Source organism: Opisthocomus hoazin, chromosome 9 (assembly GCF_030867145.1).
Source record: "Opisthocomus hoazin isolate bOpiHoa1 chromosome 9, bOpiHoa1.hap1, whole genome shotgun sequence".
NCBI lineage: Eukaryota > Metazoa > Chordata > Aves > Opisthocomiformes > Opisthocomidae > Opisthocomus > Opisthocomus hoazin.
Window position 1 is genome coordinate 13,896,987 of NC_134422.1, and position 19,853 is coordinate 13,916,839.

The window sequence follows — 19,853 nt, forward strand, 5'->3', positions numbered from 1 at the left end:
TTCATGGACGTAACAGCTGTGGAAAAGTCTTCTACCGTGCACACAGTATGTGGGAGGAAGACAGGATGGTTACTAAAGAAGTCTGATGACCTGCTGCGGCGTAAGAGTCAATTATTGAATCCCATTTGGGACCAACTCTCAGTCATGGCAGAAAATTTTGGATGGCTTGGTGACAGGCTTAAGTTTTACCTAGGTGAAGAGATCTAAGGATAATTGAAAAAGGATGCTGAGCCATGGGGAAAAAGTGAATAGCACCATTGATGGAGGCCAGACACGAATGCGTTAGGCAGGATTATGTTAGACTGATTAGGACACAAGTAGTTACATTTCTCTAACTGCCCTTTTCCTTATAAAAGAAAGGGAGGAGGATCTTTGTGCTCATTTTTGCTGTGTATAGAGTCTGAATAACAGTAATTCTTTTAAACTGTACTTTGACTGCATTGTTTATATTGTAAGCTCTTTGGGAAAGATGCTTTTTTCTCTGTAACACGTTAGAGTCTCCCTGCTTGCTCAGGGTTTCACGTTGTCTCTGAAATATGAATAGTATTTAGTAGTCTAAAGTAATGAATGACAAAAGGACCAAAAGTTTCCTCGGTGTCTTGACTCCACCTTTGTATTTCCTTTTTTCCCCTGGAATAGGACTGCGGTATTTGCGGTACCTAGTGATGATGTTTGTTTATGGGGGAGGAATGTGGAGGGAAGGAGCTTAGATCTGTCTTTTGTTTTAAAGGAGTTGGGGGGTGGGATGCAAGCTTTAGGAAAACAGAAGCCATGCTGACTGTTAATATTTTATAAGCTGTGACACGTTTTTGGCTTTGGAACCTTTTTCCCATTACTTTTTTCCTCGAGGCAATGGTTTGCTTAAAGTGCAGCTTTGAAGGGTAGTTGGAGGCCCAAGAAACTGATGTGTCTCAGGAATGGGAGCTTTCCAGTTGTAGGTGAGGAATTCAGAGTGTGCTTGTATTTGAAGCCATATAAAATATAAATTTGGTTCTTTTCGGTTCTGTTGTCCAACCACATACTGTACTGCAGTCTGTCAAATAGGCCACTACTAAAACCTTTCCATGCTTATTTGAAATTGCATAGGAAGAAATCTGAGATATTAGCATCTGCAAAATAATCAGGTCAAGTTCTGCATGCTCTTGTGTTCACCTCCAACCCCAATATACAGAGCTAGAAGCAGAATTTAGCTAAGTGTGATGATGATTAAATAAAGGAAATCCTATACTCTGATACATCTTCTGGCATTTGCTCTGATTTTGACTTTTCTCCATGACCTGGAGTCAGCCATCTCATGTGTATTTTGCCCTTGTTTCCACTGTGTCAAAAAAATGGAACTAATCCTATCTAGATCATGCAGAGAGAGATATGTGCAAAGTATTACTAGAAGTAATCGTTACTGAAAATTCATTCTGAAAGTTACTGAACAAGCATTTTTTCACTAAAAGTAAAACATATCTTACCGCTCTGAGGGTGGGTGCTTTTTTCAAACCAATTGTTAGAGTCCAAAATGTTTTCATAATCTGTTATCTCCTAGTTTCTGTTTTTGCTTCTAAAGAAAGAACGTTTTCAAAGTTACCATGGAAGTCACTGATCTTGAGTGTGGCTGCACTGCTTTTTCTACAATGATCCTGGGAAATGTAAAACGCTAGTTATTCAGTTATTGGGTTTTCACCCCCAGTGTCTCAAAAGACATCAAATGAAGTGGGATTGATTGTCGGCAAACCATTGCTTCCCTCTGCCAGTAGCTGCCAAAATGAGTGTGAAGTGGGTAGGGAATAGATATTTATCACCAGCTCTAAGGGGGTGCTGATCTAAGCTCTGGTTGTAGCTGAATAAGCTGACATAGACATTATGAAAACTGGTGTTGGGTGCAAACTGGCTCTGGCATAACGGTGCTGAAGCGTGGTTTGTAAGATTCCGTGTGCCTGCAGCTTATCAAAGCTGGGCTCTGCTTGCTCGCATGGAGTTGAATTGAGGTGATGGTGGGGCAGGCATCCCTCCTCCTCTTCCTCTGAGTGCGAGTTTTATTGGTTAGGAATAGGCAGAAACTTTTCCTTTTTGGTGCATCAGAAGAGTGCTGATTCAGCCAGTCAGTACTACTACATACTCCAGAGCAAGAGTCACCATCGAGTTGGGTTCCCCATCCCTCTTTTTTGCTAACAGCTGCAGTGGATGCTCTGGAGAACATAGAGCCAACTCTTTAACCTAGTAACAATTGTCCCAGGAGCTCTGGAGGCCATTGTCAGACGTGTTTTCTGTCAGAAGTGTCTCCAAACACTGTTTGGTAACCATTTGTAGATACAGAGCATACCCTTGGTTATAAAATCCAACTTTCAATTATTTTTAGATAAACAAAACTTGTCTGTACACTTCGTGTATGTGCCTTCACAGTCTGTAGTAACATGCATCTTTATGAAGATGAAGCATTTATTTGTGGTAGAAATTCCTGGTCATACCTATTGTAGTAGTTGATGATTTTTCTTAAGATGCACATAGGCTGTGGAGTTGCTGCTGTTGCTTCCTAGTTTTGCTTTCATGATTGTTCATTTGTTTCAACGACCTGCAGTTTTAGACATTCTTATCTCATGATTATTGCCCCACTGAGCATTTTACAGTATTTTTAAATGGTTATCTAATTGAAGTATACTAATTATGCATCAGGCCAGGCATTCTGGGTGCGAGCCACTGATGTGTAATGTGCCTAACACCATACAGTTTTTGCAGATGTAGTACCTATGTTCTTGCATTAGCCTTTAACCAGGCAGATGAATGCCTCGGGACAGAAGCCCTGGCTCCTGTTTTCTGTGGCTGTACAGGAGACGTAGGCTGACAGCCTTGTTTTTGCCTTCGTTGTTCAGGAGTGAGTGCACACGTTGTGCCTCTTGGCTCGGGGGAGGCTGCTTGCAAGGTTTAGGATGCCCCGTCACTTCATAGGAGCGTCATCCCCTGGCAAATGCAAAGCGCTGGGCAACGTGTTGCCCCTGTAACTGGTGGCAGGTGCACCTAAGCAAAGGTCTTGGACAGGGCTGGTGCTGCAGCTTCCCCAGGGCCCTCCAACACATCTTACTGGCTTAACTTCACTGATCCAGCTGTCCTCCGATTCACCCTCCCAAAAGGAAACAAGGTGGCAGTTTGGCATTTGTATCTCCTTGTAGGTATTTCTAGAAAGCCGCCTTGTGTGCAGTAGCAGGCCTTGCACCGGGGAGGGTGTTCTGGGGTGGCTTGAAGTGGGATCTCCTGTAGCATTCCTGCCCCTGCTGATGTGCTGTGGGTAACTTGAGGCAGTAAGATGCTTTTGCCCTTCTTGTAATGGTGCTTTGTCCTAAAAATATCAGGATGCTCTTTGCTTCCTAATAAAGCTCTGTGCGCTCGTTGTCAACACTTTACACCTTGGTGTGCTGCACGAATAGAGAATGAGCAGCCCTTCAGGAAGCAGTACATGATAGCAGCATAAAATGCAAGTTCCTTTTGTTGGCAATGATGCGTTAGGGCAGTCAGCATCTGGGTGAGCTACACTAGTGACAACTGCCCGAGCAGGCCGAGGGATTTGTGTGGGGAATGCCAGCTGGGGAGTGCAGGCTGGAGAAGATGTCTCTTCCTGTGATGTGGTGGGAGCAGATAGTACAGCCTGCTCTATGCAACCCTTTGGCACGGTGGTTGGACTAGATGATCCCCGGGGGTCCCTTCCAACCCCTACCATTCTGTGATTCTGTGCTGACTGCTGGAAACCTCAGCCTGGGCTGCAGGGCTGTGGAGGCACCTGGTGGGTCTGCACGCAGTGCTGCTGGCCTCCATGGCTGGAAAGCATCGCCCTGCTTAAAGGCTTCAGTTTCCTGGTGTGCCAGGAGTTCACTTCATTTCTATAGGGTACAGGCAGTCCAGGTAAGATAGAACTTCACCTGTGGTTTCCCCAGGTATCTGCTTTTTCATACAGGTTTTGGCAAATCACACCCAAGCCATGGCCACCAGATGTCCCCTGGGAGCTCGGTTTAGCACCATCTCGGGCCGCTGTTTTCCTGCAGCATTGCTGGGTACCAACCCTGTGAAATACAGAGAACTCAAATTTCAGGTGTGGCTAAGCTTCAAGCAACCTGTCGAAAACTACGGTAAAACCTTTTTTTCCCTGGTGCTTTGTGATTTCTAGTTTTCCTGAGCCATTTGCAAATGGCCTTTTTTGAATATGCATAAATCAATTTTGAAGATAATATTGGGAAAATAAGAAAATATTTGGGACACTACTCACACCTTACTTAGTAGGAGGGAGAAAAAATTTTTTAGGTAAAAACTGTATGCTTATGAATGGAGCTCACTCCAGATTCTGGCAATGCCATGAAGTCTTCATGCCCTGGAGAATGTTCCTCAGCAACTCTGTGTCAGTTTAGTCACCTGTTAATAACAAATACTTCTCCCTGCTGTCGGATGGCCTCTTGATCACTTGTTTTTCAAACAAGTGCTGTGCAAGGGCAACCAGAGAGCCAGGCCCGGGCGGCTGTTGCCTGGGGTGTAGTGTGGATGGCCAGTGGCTGGATGATGCCGCTGCCCATTTTGCTTGCTGCCTGAACTTCCGACAGAGCAGAGGCTCGCTGCAAGTGCAGGGAGTCCAGGCGGTGGCCGTAAGTTTTCCAGCAAGTCCAGAGAGCTGGCTAAAACCTGGGGAGGGGAAAGGTTCATTGCTTGCTCTTCAACCTGACCCATCAACATCACGTATGTGTGTGGAGGTGGTACCTGAGGGAGCTCCTGTGCTTCTGCAGAGTTGAATTTTGCTGTCTTGTGAGTGAAGCTAGAAGATTCCATTTTCTTTTATGTAATTATTTGCCTACATAATTAAACCTCAGTAGGGCTGAGGAGAAACCCTAACATTGACACTGCACACAGGATTAATATTAAAATGAAAACCAGTGTGCTTGATCTGCTGCTCAGGAAGGAAGGAACGCTTTCCTGCAGCTCCACCACTCCTGCAATAAGGCCGCTAATTCCTGTTGTTCTGGAAAAAGATATTTTCTGACTCTAAAAGATCCCCTTGGTCCATCGTGTATACATAGCCTTTTTCATTGATTGGTATCTCTAGGGCTCAGGTTATATGACCCACTTTGCATTTCCATCTGCAAAGATTATGCTGACGAGAGCGCTGTGAGGAGGGAGTAACGTCTGTGCTCAGGGCTGCTGCTGGCGCGGTTCTGCCCCTGCAATTTGAAGGGTCTGTTCAAGGGTTCAGAGCAAGGAAGGGACAGCATGCCCAGCTGCAGTCAACAGGGAAAGCGGTGTCAGTGAAACGCAGAAAGAACACCCGTTGTGGAGTGTTTAATAGGCTCTGCCGTAGTCGGTGTGTTTGTGGAAGGCTGCGCTGGAGATAATCCTATCTCTGTATGGGCAGCCTGGCTATGAGCGGCAGGCGGGCGCCCTGCAAGGCCTGAGAGCGAACCTCTGGGTGACAGGAGGGGCAAGTGCGGGGTAGGAAAAAGCCAATTTTGCTCTTTACATTGAAACTTTATGTAAACATGTGGGCTTTTGGGGTGGGTGTGTTTTTCCACGGTGTGCATTGTGGATTTCCTGATGCTCTTGAGGTCTGGGGGGAAGCTGTGTGGCTGGCTGGAAAGGGCACTGTGGGAATATTGTATTTCCAAGGATGACTGTGAGGAAAACAGATCCTTATTTTTTCTCTTCTCACTTTTTTTTTTGCTTTATATGCATGTCTGTGTATGTCTCATATTTATGTGGGTTTTTAATCAGTACGGAATGAAGGCTGTGTCTGTACAGCTCCTAGCACATGGGTTTGTGGTTCTTGTTTAGGTGTCTGTATGAACTGTGCTAAAGTAATTAGCAAAACTAATAAATCCTGGCCATTTGTGTGGATTTATCTAAGCTTTCATTGCTTTTGTGAATTCTTTTGGCTGAGATTTTGCTCCTTCACTCAGTATCGTAGCTATTTTGTCTCCCCTCGATGCTTAATTTTACAAAGCTTGTAGGAATGTGAAACCTTCGTACCACCTCTTTTCTAAATCTGCTTAAAGCTAATGGAAGTTTTCATATTGCTGAAATTAACTGCATGACAGTTTCGCTAATGTAAAAATTCCCATTGTCAGGTACGTTAGTTTCATGAACAGAAGTTTCTGAAAAGCACTTTGCTGTGTTCTTGGTTGTGTTAATGCTCATACACTACTGGAGAGTGCATGCTGTGGCTTGTTAACATGATGACATTAATATTGTCAACTTTATGGTTTGTAAAAGTCATGTTTTGAAGCACACAGGCTCATAAATATTGAATCCTTTTTTATTTGTCTCATGTATTCAAGTCTTTAAGGCTCTTGTTCTCAAGCTTCCCCACAGCCACGATGGATACAACTTAAATTGGAGACATCTGATTCCAGGATTGAAAAATATAATATCCCTCAGAAAAGTGACTTGAATCAGTCACGAGTTCTGTGATTTCAGATTAGTCTTGTGCAGGTAGATTTTTACTGACTTACCAGGCCAGTCCTTCAGAGCAGATTTTGGATGTTGCCAGGGCTATTGCTTATTCTCTCAGATAGAAGCTGGAATTTACTTTCCATGTGCGGGTTGCATCTGCCTAGTCTGCCGCTGGATGCAGTCGGGTCGGGTCGGGGTGTATGTCAATTGTCTCAGTTAACTTAATCATACTGGAATGGGTTTAAAAAATGTAGAATTCCTAACAGAAATATGCTTTCTTTATTATTGCTATTACTGCCCGTAGCCGTGTGCTTGGGACTGGGCAGGATGTGTATCAGAACAACTGCATGAGTAAATATGATATATTTGGAGCGGGAGACAATTCCAAATGTTAATCCTTTCAGGAATCTTCTTTCCCTATATGATAGCAGTTGAAGACCTATTAGCTTATGAGCAGCTTCATTAGCTCATAATTAGACAGAACAAGGCAGCAGCCGTGATGACGAGTGTCAGCTTTCCTTGCTAAGGAAGGAAAACTGAAACATTTTGGATTAAAGAAAAGCACGTGGGTGTTAAAAGGATTATTAAAATCAAAAGCATTTGTCCACTTACCTGGCATGACATTCTTGGCTTGGGTCTCTGAGTGCCACCTTACCTGTGGCTGATGGAAACTGTGTTGCTTATTGTATTTATTATGTCATAAATATATTGTCTAGATTTACACTGTAGAAACGTTATTCAGAAGACACACTCCCACCTACAGTTACACGTATTCTAGTTCAAATGAGGCACAGGAAGTTCCGTCTGAACATGAGGAAGAACTTCCTCCCTCTGAGGGTGACAGAACACTGGCACAGGCTGCCCAGGGAGGTTGTGGAGTCTCCTTCTCTGGAGATATTCAAGACCCGCCTGGACAAGGTCCTGTGCAGCCTGCTGTAGGTGACCCTGCTTTGGCAGGAGGGTTGTACTAGGTGACCCACAGAGGTCCCTTCCAACCCCGAACATTCTGTGATTCTAATGTATGTGAGAGAAGAAGAGAAAGAAGCCGAGGTAATGGTGATAAGCAAATCGTCGCAGGCGTGGCCATTACTATGGCTGGCTCAGTCCTGGTGAGCCCTTGAAGGGATCCCTGCTGAGGTCAGGCTTTGGGAATCCACTTCAAAGCCAGTTGCAAAGGATGATGAGGTTGCTCATTGAACAGTGCTGGAAGGCAGCAGCAGGGCTGGGACTGGAGCTGGGGGCTGTGTCAACCTGGGAGAGCTGTACCCGACGGGAAAGGGGTGGTGGGTGGCACTGGAGGGGCTGACCAGGGCCCCTGAGTCTGAGCTGGCGGTGCTTTAAAGGCTCAAAACACCGTGCCCGGTGTGGAGAGTGGGGAAGGAGGGACTGTGGCTGGGGCGCTGTGGGAGATGGCTGAGTGAGAGACCCTAATGGTGTGCTGTGCCTGTGAACTTCTGCTTGTGGCTGTGACTCCTTTGTTTTTAAACATTTAATCCTGCTGAGGAGCATATACATGTCGCTTTAGTGGGTTCATAAACTCGTTGTCCTGGAGAAACCTTGTACAATAGCTGTGTTGGAGTTGCGTAGGCTTGCTGTGTGCTAATAGGAAGAGACATTTAACCTTGACTGAAGTCGCCTCGCTTGAAGGCTGGTGGGACATCTGCAGAGAGGAGTCAACTGTGCCTTGTGTCCTATGGGGGTCACAGCTGGAGATGGGGTGCCAAATGGTGGCCTTGGGGGAGGGCATGAGCTGAGGGGTCCAAGGGGTGTCTGTCTCAAAAACCTTGACCAATGCACATGGGGTCATGTCTGGCAAAAAGGAGTAAGGAGGAACGTAACCCCGTGTTCTTTGGCATCAGTGGGTTTGCCTTCTGTGTGTGTTCTCGGCTTTTACAGGGGCCTCTCAGAACTTTGGGGTGTCGGGCTTTGCCCACTTGGTAGGGGTTGAGCACGGGGCTTCGATGTGCTGAAACATACGCCAGCTTATAGCAGTTGTGTGCCTGCTCCAGGTGCAGGATGCCGTGCGGTGGGTGGGAAGGTAGGCTTCTCCAGCGCCATCCACCTTCTGCACCCAAAAGGGAAATGCTTATGAGAGATGTAGGTGACACTTGCAAGTTGTATCCATCGTGCATGCTTCAGCTGCGCTGACACTTGGAGATGGGACATATGATAAATGGGCACAGCAGGGCTGGAGCAAGTTTGGTACCTGGCAGTCGGGCCATAGCAGGCCATCTTTGTTGGGAACAGACATGATAGTAAGCTTTTTTCCCAATCTGTAGTCACTACAGAGTAGCTATCATCTCTAAAGCTTTACAGACAAATAACTAAAAGATTTGAACCTGACACTTTAAAGTTTTTAAAAGCCAGAAAGCATCTCCTTTTATTGGAAAGGAAATTTGAGACTCAGTTACTTTGCTTTAAAAGGTCCCAGGCTGGCGGTTCAAGCAGGGGAAACGCTGGCCCTCGTTTACCGTGGTTCCTGAGCAACTAGCACAGTCTTCTCCCCATTTTACACCTTGCCCAGACTTGAAGGGGTTACGTTTTAAAATGAATAATGACTAAATTTATTCGTCATGGACAAACGATGACAGCTGTTGAGATGCTCCTGTTAGCGCTTCCCAGGGGATAAAGTCAGGCTGGTTCCTGGTGCAAGCCAGCCCAGCCAGGCAGACTCAGCTCGTCTTCATCCCGGATTATTTGTCCCGGGTTCCCCTCGCTAGCGGGGAATTTCCTTCCTAGAAGTGAACCGAAGTTTCCTGGGCTGCAGTGATGAGAATCCCCCAGAGCTGCAGTCGTAGAGAGAGGACTGAAGCCGTAGCTGTTTAAATCCACGTGTGAAGACAGCATGCTTAATGAATACGAGGGGCGATGATTGATTATGTTCGGGGCTGAAAGCCGCGGCGCTCTGTGAAGCACTGTTACATCTGGGCACGCTATGGAAAATATGAAGGAATGTTGAGGAAGCTTATTTGCAGAAGGATATGTACTTGTAAGCAATTTTTTTTTTTTCTTCTTAAATAATGTAAAGGAATTGAAAAATACGAAGCGCATTGTGTTCTCTGTTTCTCCGAGACAGCAGAGTGGTGAGCAGACAAAGGCCTCTTAGAAGGGCATGTCGCTGACAGAGAGCGCTATGTGGCCCCTATAAACGGGCACTGGGGGGTCTTGGGGTGGGAGGACTTCAATGGTTATTTAATGTTAGAACGCGGCACCGATTCCGCTTCAGTGCACCTCTGCTGGAGTCACGAGAGTTACACCCGTGCTGAATCCACCGCCTTGTGATTTGCAGATAGGCTGCAAAAAATATGATCCTAGTTCAAATAATTATTGTGAACGGGGGGGGGGGGGGGGAGGGGCTTTTTAATGAGAGTGTATAGTAGCTTGGTTTTTCTCTTATTTTATCTACTCCCATGTTCACGTTTCTTTCTGTTCTTTGTTTCGCTTTCTGTCCTGCACACGTGCTGCTGGAAGACTTGATGTGCAGTTCTGAATGTGGTGCTGTCATCCTGCCCTGCTCAGATGAGAAATGCTGTTGGGTTATTGAAGGGATATTCTGATTTGATAAATATGTAATGCTTAGTTTGTAGACTTAACGAACTGGAAGATATGACATGAATTCAAACATACCCAAAACGGTGGGCTAGCTGGGTGGTGTTTTTAGTATTGTTGTTTTTGCTAATGCTTAGAAAAGCCTGTTTTAAATGAAAATGATAGGTTTTTTTAATTTATAAAATGCTACAGGAGTGTGATCTTTTTAATATCTGTTTTTCTGCATTTTTATATGAAATATAAATATGAAATAGCAAACCACACCCTCTTCTTCTTTCAGAGGGGTCAGGCTTTAAAAATGCAGATACAAGAGGAAGTGAGTTAACTAAGACTGCATCTAGATGGCCTGAAGTGCAGCCGATGGAGAATTTTTATTACCAGATGAAAGTGGTTTTGAAGTAGTAAAATATCTTTTGTTTTGAGACTGACTTGACTGGTGTTATATGTGTGTGTGTGTATATATATATATATGAGACAGATAATCATTTGATTAATATCTATATAGGAGCTTTTGAAATAAATGCAATTGGGGAAAATTTTGCTCAGCAGTTTTGTTACTCAAGGTCTACACAAGTTTCTCACTTAAACCCCTTCTAGCAGCTTCAGAAATTACATGTTTTAAATTCTGTTTTGATCTGCTAAGACCTCCTGTGCAACTCTCACCAAATAACGTTTTTGAAATAATTCCTGTTTGAACTAGACTGTATCTTTCAGGAAAAAAAATTCAATCTTGATTTTTCATAACTGTCTGTGATAGAACTTGCTGGGTGACACAGCTCCTTACCTCGCAGGAAGTCAGTCCTGTGACTCTTACAAAAGATGGGGTGGGGAGGGAGGAGAAAAAAGCAATTCAGAGTTTAATTTGGTTTTAGCCTCCAGCCAGTGGCATTGTTGTATATTTTTCTGTTAGGTGAGAAACAATATTAATAAATCACTGGAAAACTACATTAATAAATCTTCAGTTGCTGTGTTAACACAGAATATAATCAAGCAACTTGTTAAGAATCTGGCCAGGCTAAACAGTCCCCTGCAGTGAATTTTTGTTTAATTTAATTAAAAACATATTTTCCATTTCTTGAATCATTCTCATGGTCCTTCCCTGAGCTCTTTTCAAATTATTTTTGAATTACATGTGTCAGAACATTACCAGTGTCAACAGGGAGGTAGCACGGTCTCCATGGCTGCCTTAGGGCACTGTGAAAGAGACAGCCCACATCCTGAACTCGGCTTACGTTCTTCTTAGCTGTGTGACCTTAATTTGTTGATGTTAAAGTTCGTACGTTCACTTTTGCCTGAACTACAGTCCAAGTACTGTTATTACCCCATTAGATGTTACTTTTTTCCCTAGCCCTTTCCTGTCTTCCAAGACTTCTTGAAATTAAGGGGGGGGGATGTCCTTGGCCACCTTTCTTAACTCCTTGGATGCTGCTGTCTACCTGCCATTTCAGTGCTGTGACTGAAGTATGGCATCGTGTGCATGGGTGCATGTTGGAAATGTGGTTTTTAGGTTTTCAGATGATCTGTGAGAGTTCTCCTGTGTCCATCTGCTAACAAGCCAGTACCACTTTGGGCATGGAAAACTCCTTAAGGCCACTGGGCTGAGGACAACACAGTCTTTTCTTGCAGTTCGTTTGTCTCCCCTAGAATATGTTTGTACTGTTACCAGTTTATTTTCTTACTTTCAGAAAGCTCAACCTGTGTTGAATTTCACTCATTAGTGTCTAACTAGGAGCCTGTATTTGTTACTAGTTGTTCCCAGCTGCTTTGAATAGGGGTGGATTCAAGCACCTGCTTGAGTTTTTACCAGGGAAGTTCTGCGAAGGCAATGTTCCCAAACCGGTGGAGAGTGGGTGCGTACCTTGGACTGTTGGAGAGCGATTGATGTGAAGCAGGTCTCAAATCTTGAATGAAGTGTTAGTGTGGAGAAGCTAAGTGATGGGGACTGAGGTGGCTTTTTGGCCTCGATAAATAATGCGCCCCATCTATATTGGCTGTCCACACGCTTTGTCACCTTTCAACCTAAGGCCGGTTTTTAAAGTGGATTAGCTAATCTGTGTGAAACTGCAGTATAAGCGCTCCTCTGGAATTGAAGTGACCTTCACTGAGAATCAAAGTGACTGTAATTCATTTTAGGTTAATTTATGTTCATGTTTGGAGGTAGAGGCTGCAGTTCCCTTGAATGTACACAGAAGGCTCAAGAAGTTTTAATACACCTTATATTTACGGTTTTTATGAATTTGGGGAAACTTCTGTTTCCTTGTAAAGAATCTCTGGGGATCATTTAAAAAGTTAAAGTGGATCTGTAGCTCTGGGTGGGTCTGTGATTAATGATCTGTGGTTTATCAACAGCATGGGTGTTGCCATGCAATCTTTCCTGGGTTACCCTGTTTATTCTCGGTCTGGTGCGGGCAGTTAGGGTGAAACAGGGCAGCCTGTGCTGCCTCATCTCCTCCACACATGGATCTTGCATTTGCTCACGGTCTTGGTTTCACTACAGCCCATGACAAAAGAACTCTGAGAGGCATAAACATCAGAGGTACAGACCGCAGACACCTCAAGTATTATCTGTGGCTTGCATCATTCTGCTGTAGATTTGAAGTTTTTTCTTTTTATCTGAATGCATTCATTGAAAGGGTTTATAATATAGTGGCTGCAATAGCAAAAGATTGCGTTCAGTGGCCTGGTGGTCATTTGTGAATAACCAGATTTCTAGCATGAAGACACTGCTGAGATGAGAGCTGGCAGAGCAGACCTGAACATGCAGCATGTTTGATACCATGTGGGCATGTTCCTCGGGACATCTCTTTGCTTCATCGGACTTACAGCTGAGTGTGCTTTTTTGGCAGATAAAATTTTTGACGATGAAGACTCTGTGGATGGGAACAGACCTTCCTCAGCTAGCTCCTCTACATCTTCAAAGGCCCCTGCAAACTCACGCAGAGTTGGGATGGGAACTACCCGCAGACTTGGATCTGCAGCTCTGGGCTCCAAGTCTTCAAGTAAGCCAATACCATATATGAATTGACCTTTATTTATAGTGTTTGTGCTCAAGCTTATTGCAGGGATTTCCAGACTGGCCCCCAGAACCCAGTAACAAATTTTCCCCTGTGAAATCATTACGTGTACACTGTCTGCATGCCACGACCCAGCTTTGGTAGGATGAATGTCCAAGCAGTCCCCACATCACTATAATGCGTTTTGCACTGGTGAAAGGTTGGACCTGTGTGGTTGTGCAGGGAGGGCTGTGAGTAAATCACATCCATGTCGCAGTGTGTGGATTTTTGCCTTTATAGCTGCGGCTGAACTGAGGCAGGTTGCTTACAGCTACATGCTAAACTTCAGCCTGTGGAATCTAAAACTGACACATTGGCTTTCGTCTAAGACCTTTGGACATTGCTGATAATGAAGGTGCAGAAAGAAAACTGAGAATAATTCTGAATGTGAGCAATAATTATACATGTGATTTTAATTCTACACATGACCTACAGAAAGGGAGAAAGTTCTCTATATCAGACAGTCTCTGATTAGAATTCTGAAGACTATTTATCATCTTTATCATTTGTCTGTTTGTGCATCTGTCAGATCTGCACTTTCATCTATTATAGATAGGATTAAATCCTTTAAAATAAAACCTCACATATAATTAAAATAAATATTCCCTTTCATCTTTCAGACTCTGTTCCCTAACTGTTGAGTGACTACTGTAATGACTTCCCTAATGTGCCCTCTGTGCCTAGGAGTTGAAGGACGCTGTGAATGTCTGCTCTGTGTCTGGCATTGAATTTCCCTGTCTCTGCTTTCATTACGTCTGCAGCACTCTGAGGCTGCATGGATAGTGAACTTTCTCCTGATTAGGTGCCTTGATAGCTGGTGGTTTCTTAATTGATTGTCTTGTTCATAAGAAGATTGAAAAGGGTCTTTCATTTGTATGTCAGCAGCCAAAGAGGGAGCAGGTGCTGTGGATGAAGAAGACTTCATTAAGGCATTTGAAGATGTCCCAACAGTTCAGGTAAGCAGAATTACACGTTAAAACACACAGTGCTAAAAAGCAGAAGATGGATATAGGATCTAGCCGTAATCACTGGCAAGCTGTTCTTCATTGTGAAGTTGACAAATCTTCTTTTAGGGGAAGTCAAGTTGGAAGGAGGCAAGTTTGAAATGGGGATATCTGCCAGGAGTTTGTAAGAAACCATGGGGGGGGAGGGGGAGTGGGAGGGTTGTGATAGAGGTGTCACAGGTGGACATGGAGCTGGAGTTGGATGTGCATGCTGTATGGTGCAGTCTGGTCAAACAAAAACTTACGGCTGCAGAAGTCTCTTTACATTTCATCTGTACCATCTGGGAACTGAAAGCAATGAAGGTGACTTGTGTCTCCAAGATTGCTGCTGTTGTGAGTGCGACAACTGGACAGTTCAAGTCTGATGAAAGATTTAGCTGGATAGCTGAGATGTGTCATGTATCCCCTCTCCTTTACCAGAGCTTCATTTCTGGGACAACTGAACAGCACGTGTATCCACTCATGGTCTTCTGTAGATCTTGACTAATATAGCCCCTAGTAGCTGCAGGAATGCAGCTAGAAGTTGTGAAAACATACTAAAATGATAAGAGGTTCCTTTAATCATATTGTGATCATTTAGTAATTTTTGATGGCAGGAAATGGGTGTAAATTCTTTGCATTATGCAAAGCCAGCTGTGTCCAAGGCTAGCACAAGATATTTGAGCATTGAGGAGCAAAGGACATAAAAAAGTAGTTGGGAAGTGATCTGATTTTCTGGAGTAAATCTTGCATTATGATGCTACTCTGTATTTAAATTTGCAGATTTATTCCAGCAGGGATCTTGAGGAATCCATAAACAAAATAAGAGAGATACTATCAGATGATAAGCATGACTGGGAGCAGAGAGTTTCTGCGGTAAGTAGTGAACTTGGATATGAACTCTATTAATATAATTCTGCACTGAGCTTAAGCTCATGATGAGGGTACTGGGAGAACCTCGGAGTAAGGCTAGAATGTAGTTTAAGTGGTGAGTGTCTGTTATGTTCCCCCAGCTGGGGGAAATGTTTCCATATAAGGCTGAATTTAAACCACACCTGTGAAGTAAAATGCTATTTCATATACAAGAGTCAGTTGAGACAGCATCAAGTTGAACTGGAAGTCATGCAGCAAATCCAGGTGTAAAGCTAGAAATTTGCTAGCAGGTGCTGAAATAGAAATGTGGTATTCAGAATATCTGAAAACTTCCTGATGAGGCAGAAAGTCAGTTTGCTTATAGAGAACTTATTTATGCTTTTGCATAGGGAAATAATTCAGAAAGAATTTTCAGACTTAGGTTTTAAATAAATAAATATGACTGGAAAATCAGATGTTATACGCATGCCAAGACTGAGTTTTGTTTACTGAGGTAAGCTGTGTTTTCATGATATAAATAGATGCATGATCTTGTTTATCCTGTAGGCTTTCATCACTGGTGTGGCAAGTTTGTGTCTGTCAAATCCTATATTACAGATCTAAGTGGCAAACCGTGCTCATTCAGTTTACTTTGGGGTGTGGGGGTTTTTTGTTTCCTTTACTGAGTAGCAGTGAGCTTAAGTCAAGGCACTGTACAGAGGCGTCAGTATAGATGAGGGCCTGTGAAGGTGTCCAAAAGAATGTCTGTGGGATGAAATGGTAATGTTAATAGAAAATCTGCATTTTGGTGGAATCAGGGTTTGACTTCTGGTAGAACTAGATAATTATTTGAATGAAGTCAGTGGATATATTCTAGATAAAAGTCAGTATTGCTCTGATCTGAGTGTAAGCCATGTCCTTTAAGTCTAGTCATCTTTTTAATACAGTAGTCAGCTGTGAGAGGACCTAAGCTTTAGAAGCTGTTGTAAATAGTTGGTTTCTAAGGGAAATAGAGCAGAATCTTTAAGATATCTTTTGGTTTAAAAAGTAATGTTTGGGTTATTATGAGTAGCTGTATGTAACACTTCTTCATTTCTGTAACAGTTAGCTAGCATGTTTATATTATTGTACTTAGTATGTTAACCTATGAGTTGAATATGAGATCTGAAATAATAAAAGTGCTTGGACTTCAAGAACAGTGTTCCTCAACACTCGTTGAGGAACAATTGTGCAAGGACCCTGGAAACCAAGTATCAGCCCTGAACATAACTGTCCTGGTATTTATTGCTCAGTAACACTCACTGTTTTATTTTGTGGTGCTAACAGTTGAAAAAGATCCGCTCCTTACTTTTGGCTGGAGCTGCAGAATATGATAACTTCTTCCAACACTTAAGACTTTTGGATGGAGCGTTTAAATTATCTGCTAAAGACCTGCGGTCTCAAGTAGTACGAGAGGCTTGTATCACGTTGGGGTAAGTCTACTTTCTAAATGCACTTGAAATGTGGTGTAGCAAAAAGGAACAGACACTGTTTAAAACACATTTGGGGTGTAACTCGTGCTGCTAGTGCTTGATAGGTATAGGTAGAACATGATTTTGGTACAATGGTTTCAAAGCATGTCCATGTGGGCTGCTAATTGTAGTTCTGCCAGACTGTGTTCCTGAGCTTTAAACGATGCTGATTTGGGATGCGCTGAATGAATGAGCGAGCCATGAGTCCATGCACCGAGTAGGGAAGGATTGAACAATAAAGCTGAAAATGCATGTGTGTTTGTTTTGGTTTGGACTGAGCTAGTTTTTAGTTTTGAAGGTTTATCCTTTGTGAAATGCTTCAAGAAAAAAGGCACTGCAGTGTTTCTGACAGCTTTTTTGAAATTTGTGCATATTAAGGCAAAATATGCAGTTTTGGAGAAACTAATATAAACTAACAGGTTCAGAAAAATACATTCTTTCAGCATGATCCCATTTGTTTGACAATAAATTTTAGCTGTGCTAGTTACTTTATTTTATGCTGAAGTTACCGTTTCTCAGAGTTCAGATGAATACAGAACACAAGTTTGAAATGAAAGTGGAGGAACTACTTTTTGAACCTGGTGTTCTCTGTCCTTTTCAGTTGGAGAGGAGGTGACAGTTGTAAAGATTGGCATGTCAGATGTGCTTACATCAGATGTTCTGTAGAAGTCTGACTCGCTTAACCCTCAGCACACTTACCAGCATGACTTCATTCTGTTTTTCAGACATTTGTCATCAGTTCTGGGAAACAAGTTTGACCATGGGGCAGAAGCCATCATGCCAACAATTTTTAATCTAATTCCGAATAGTGCCAAAGTCATGGCCACTTCTGGTGTTGTAGCAGTTAGATTAATCATTCGAGTAAGTATACATCGAAAGAGAACAATGTTATCGTTTCCAAATACTGTGGTGTTTCTGAGAAGATCTGAATGTGGCTGCAATGAAAATTAGATTAATTGCCTAATCTACTTTTCTGGTCCTGCTGGGCTTGGCTGTCTCAGATGTCATGTAGCCTTGTGTAGATGATGATAGGTAAGCCCTGCCAAACTAGTAAGAAGAATGTTTCTTTGCGGAGTAAGATATTTCCGTTCCTCTGAGAGCTGAGCAAATGTTTTTCTTTGAATGGGTTTTAAACCTGCCTTGCAGGACAGACTTGTGCTTGTAATTATGCTCTAAAACTCCTCACAGATAGCACACGTTTGCTAAGACCATTAGGTGACTTCTGCGTAGTGATTCATTGGGGAAGCTGTAGGTAGCTCGATATCTCTCAAGTTGTCACCACTGACAGTTTAGATCGTCTTGCAGTGACTTCAACTCTTTGACTCACTGGAGCCTGTCATTATAGAAGAAAATAAAGTATCTGTTAAAGATATTTTAACAGATAAATATAAAATATTTTTAATAATAAAAATATATGCCCGTATCTGTTGGTGTTCCTGTACTTAGCAGTTCTATTTTTAAGAATTGAACAAAAATAAATATCTGCGTACTGGGCTCAGGTGGCTGAAGGAGATGGCTTCTCATTCCATGGAACTGTGGTGTAAAGATTTCTTACTGTTTTTTGTTTGTTTTTTTTTTTTCTAGCATACACACATCCCTCGATTAATACCCATCATAACTAGTAATTGTACCTCCAAGTCTGTTGCAGTTAGAAGGTGAGTATTAGTTTGAATTTGTTATCTTTTTTTTTTTACTAGTAAATAGATTCCCATGTTCTTTCTGATAACATTCACGTATTTGTTTTTATTCATGAAAAGGGTTGGTATGCACACTTAGTAAAGAATGCATCTCGTTCTCCCCCATGAGGGGGGGACAAATTCCCAGTCAGCTATCTTGTGTAAGTCACAGCACTGCAGAGAAGAAAAAGCACTTTTCTGCAAAGAGAAAGGTTTTTTTTAAGCTCATCTTTGTGCTTACATATTACATATTGTTATAATAATGTCATTGTATATTGATTTCTTGACAGATATGTTCCTGTTCCCATTGCTGACTGTTATAGTGACACATTTTCTCTGAGCCTAGCGAGCAGAAGTAGCGTTCTGTGGTAGTGTCATCTGGAAGTAGGACTGGATGTGCTGGTGGTCCTCTCTGCACTTAAAATCCAAGTGTGCTTCAGTCCACTGCCTTGCTGGGAGACTCTTGCCTGGTCCATGTAGATTAGCTAGTTCTAGTTAGATAAAAAGAGCTTTGTGGTTGCTGAATTTGCTGATAAACCTTGAGCAAATAACGGCACACTTCTGCCTTATTTTCTTGAAATGAGGAAGGGAGATTAAAGTTGAAAAGGTCTGTCTCTGCATGAAGCTGAATGTGAAGTTTCCATGTGCGGCTTGAACTAACAGGCACAAAGTTAGCGTTAGCATGGATCTTCTGGATTTGTATCCTGTTTAATGAAAAAGGAGGCTTTCTGGATCGTTTTATGTCAGGCCTCTTTTCAGGCTTCTCTGTAGCGAGCTGCCTCCAGTTACTACTTCAGACTGTTTACTAATGGCTTTTGTTGAGATGTTGATATTTTCATCTGGACCATTACTGAATTCTAATGTCCCAAAAAGCTTCAGAACATGAGATGGCTGCTGTTCAGAGACAGGTATGGCAAAGTCAGTATGTTTCCATTAACTTAAAGAACTCAGCATTTCTTATCTTTCTTCTCTCAGGCGCTGTTTTGAATTTTTAGACTTGCTGTTGCAGGAATGGCAAACACACTCCCTAGAAAGGTAAGCTCTGAAAATAAGTGGGTTAAATCTCTCCTACTTAGGTCTGGGGGGTTAATTTCTGGAGAGAGGGTAATCTAGGAGGTGAGATTATGTCAGGCAGCTCTAACACAGATTTTTTTGCCACAAAAACGCCATGTACGTAAGTACGCACACACCATTCATTCCTGTAGTTCTGGCAGTCAGCATTTGGTGAGTCTGTCTCTGATGCCAGCCCTGGAAGACCCGGCTGGGTGAATCCCTGAACCCAATAGCCTTTTTTTCCCTATTGCACCCTAAAGTGAGATGAAGTGAAGGCTACTACATGTCTATCAGGAGCTTCTGAGGCTTCTACAGTACTTTAAACTAATGAACAGGGAAGAGACTGGGGCACAATTTCCTTAGCCCTAGATCGTGCAAGGCTATTTAAAGGTTAAGAGTGTGTTTTTGCATCCCGGCAGCTTCAGTAGCTAACTAGACTGACCTATGAAGAATGCTGCTTGCCTTCTCCTAGTCAGCAATGTGAGCAAAGTAGAACTGACTTGTAAGAGTAAATAAATAAAGGATCCAAAGGATCTTACCTGGAAATGGGAGGGTGTGATGAACTCTTTGTTCTTGGAAACCAGGACAAAATCAAATCAGTTATTTGTTTACAAGTGTGGCTCGTCTCTCTGGACTGCAGGGTAATGTTTTTCTTATTACAGACACATATCAGTGTTAGCTGAAACAATAAAGAAGGGAATTCATGATGCAGACTCTGAAGCCAGGATAGAGGCAAGAAAGTAAGTGGAAGCTGCTGGTGATGTC

General features: G+C 42.9%; 1 protein-coding gene across 29 annotated transcripts in view; it reads left to right on the plus strand.

Moving 5' to 3' along the window:
• Positions 1–19,853, plus strand: part of CLASP1 (cytoplasmic linker associated protein 1) — a 187,902-nt gene that overhangs the window by 77,140 nt on the left and 90,909 nt on the right. For all 29 annotated transcript variants that reach the window (XM_075430615.1, XM_075430613.1, XM_075430616.1 and 26 more), the window contains 8 exons: positions 12,807–12,959; positions 13,896–13,969; positions 14,780–14,872; positions 16,175–16,320; positions 17,085–17,220; positions 17,944–18,014; positions 19,011–19,070; positions 19,751–19,828. In XM_075430615.1, coding sequence (XP_075286730.1) covers positions 12,807–12,959; positions 13,896–13,969; positions 14,780–14,872; positions 16,175–16,320; positions 17,085–17,220; positions 17,944–18,014; positions 19,011–19,070; positions 19,751–19,828 — 811 coding nt within the window. The remainder of the gene's footprint in view (positions 1–12,806; positions 12,960–13,895; positions 13,970–14,779; positions 14,873–16,174; positions 16,321–17,084; positions 17,221–17,943; positions 18,015–19,010; positions 19,071–19,750; positions 19,829–19,853) is intronic.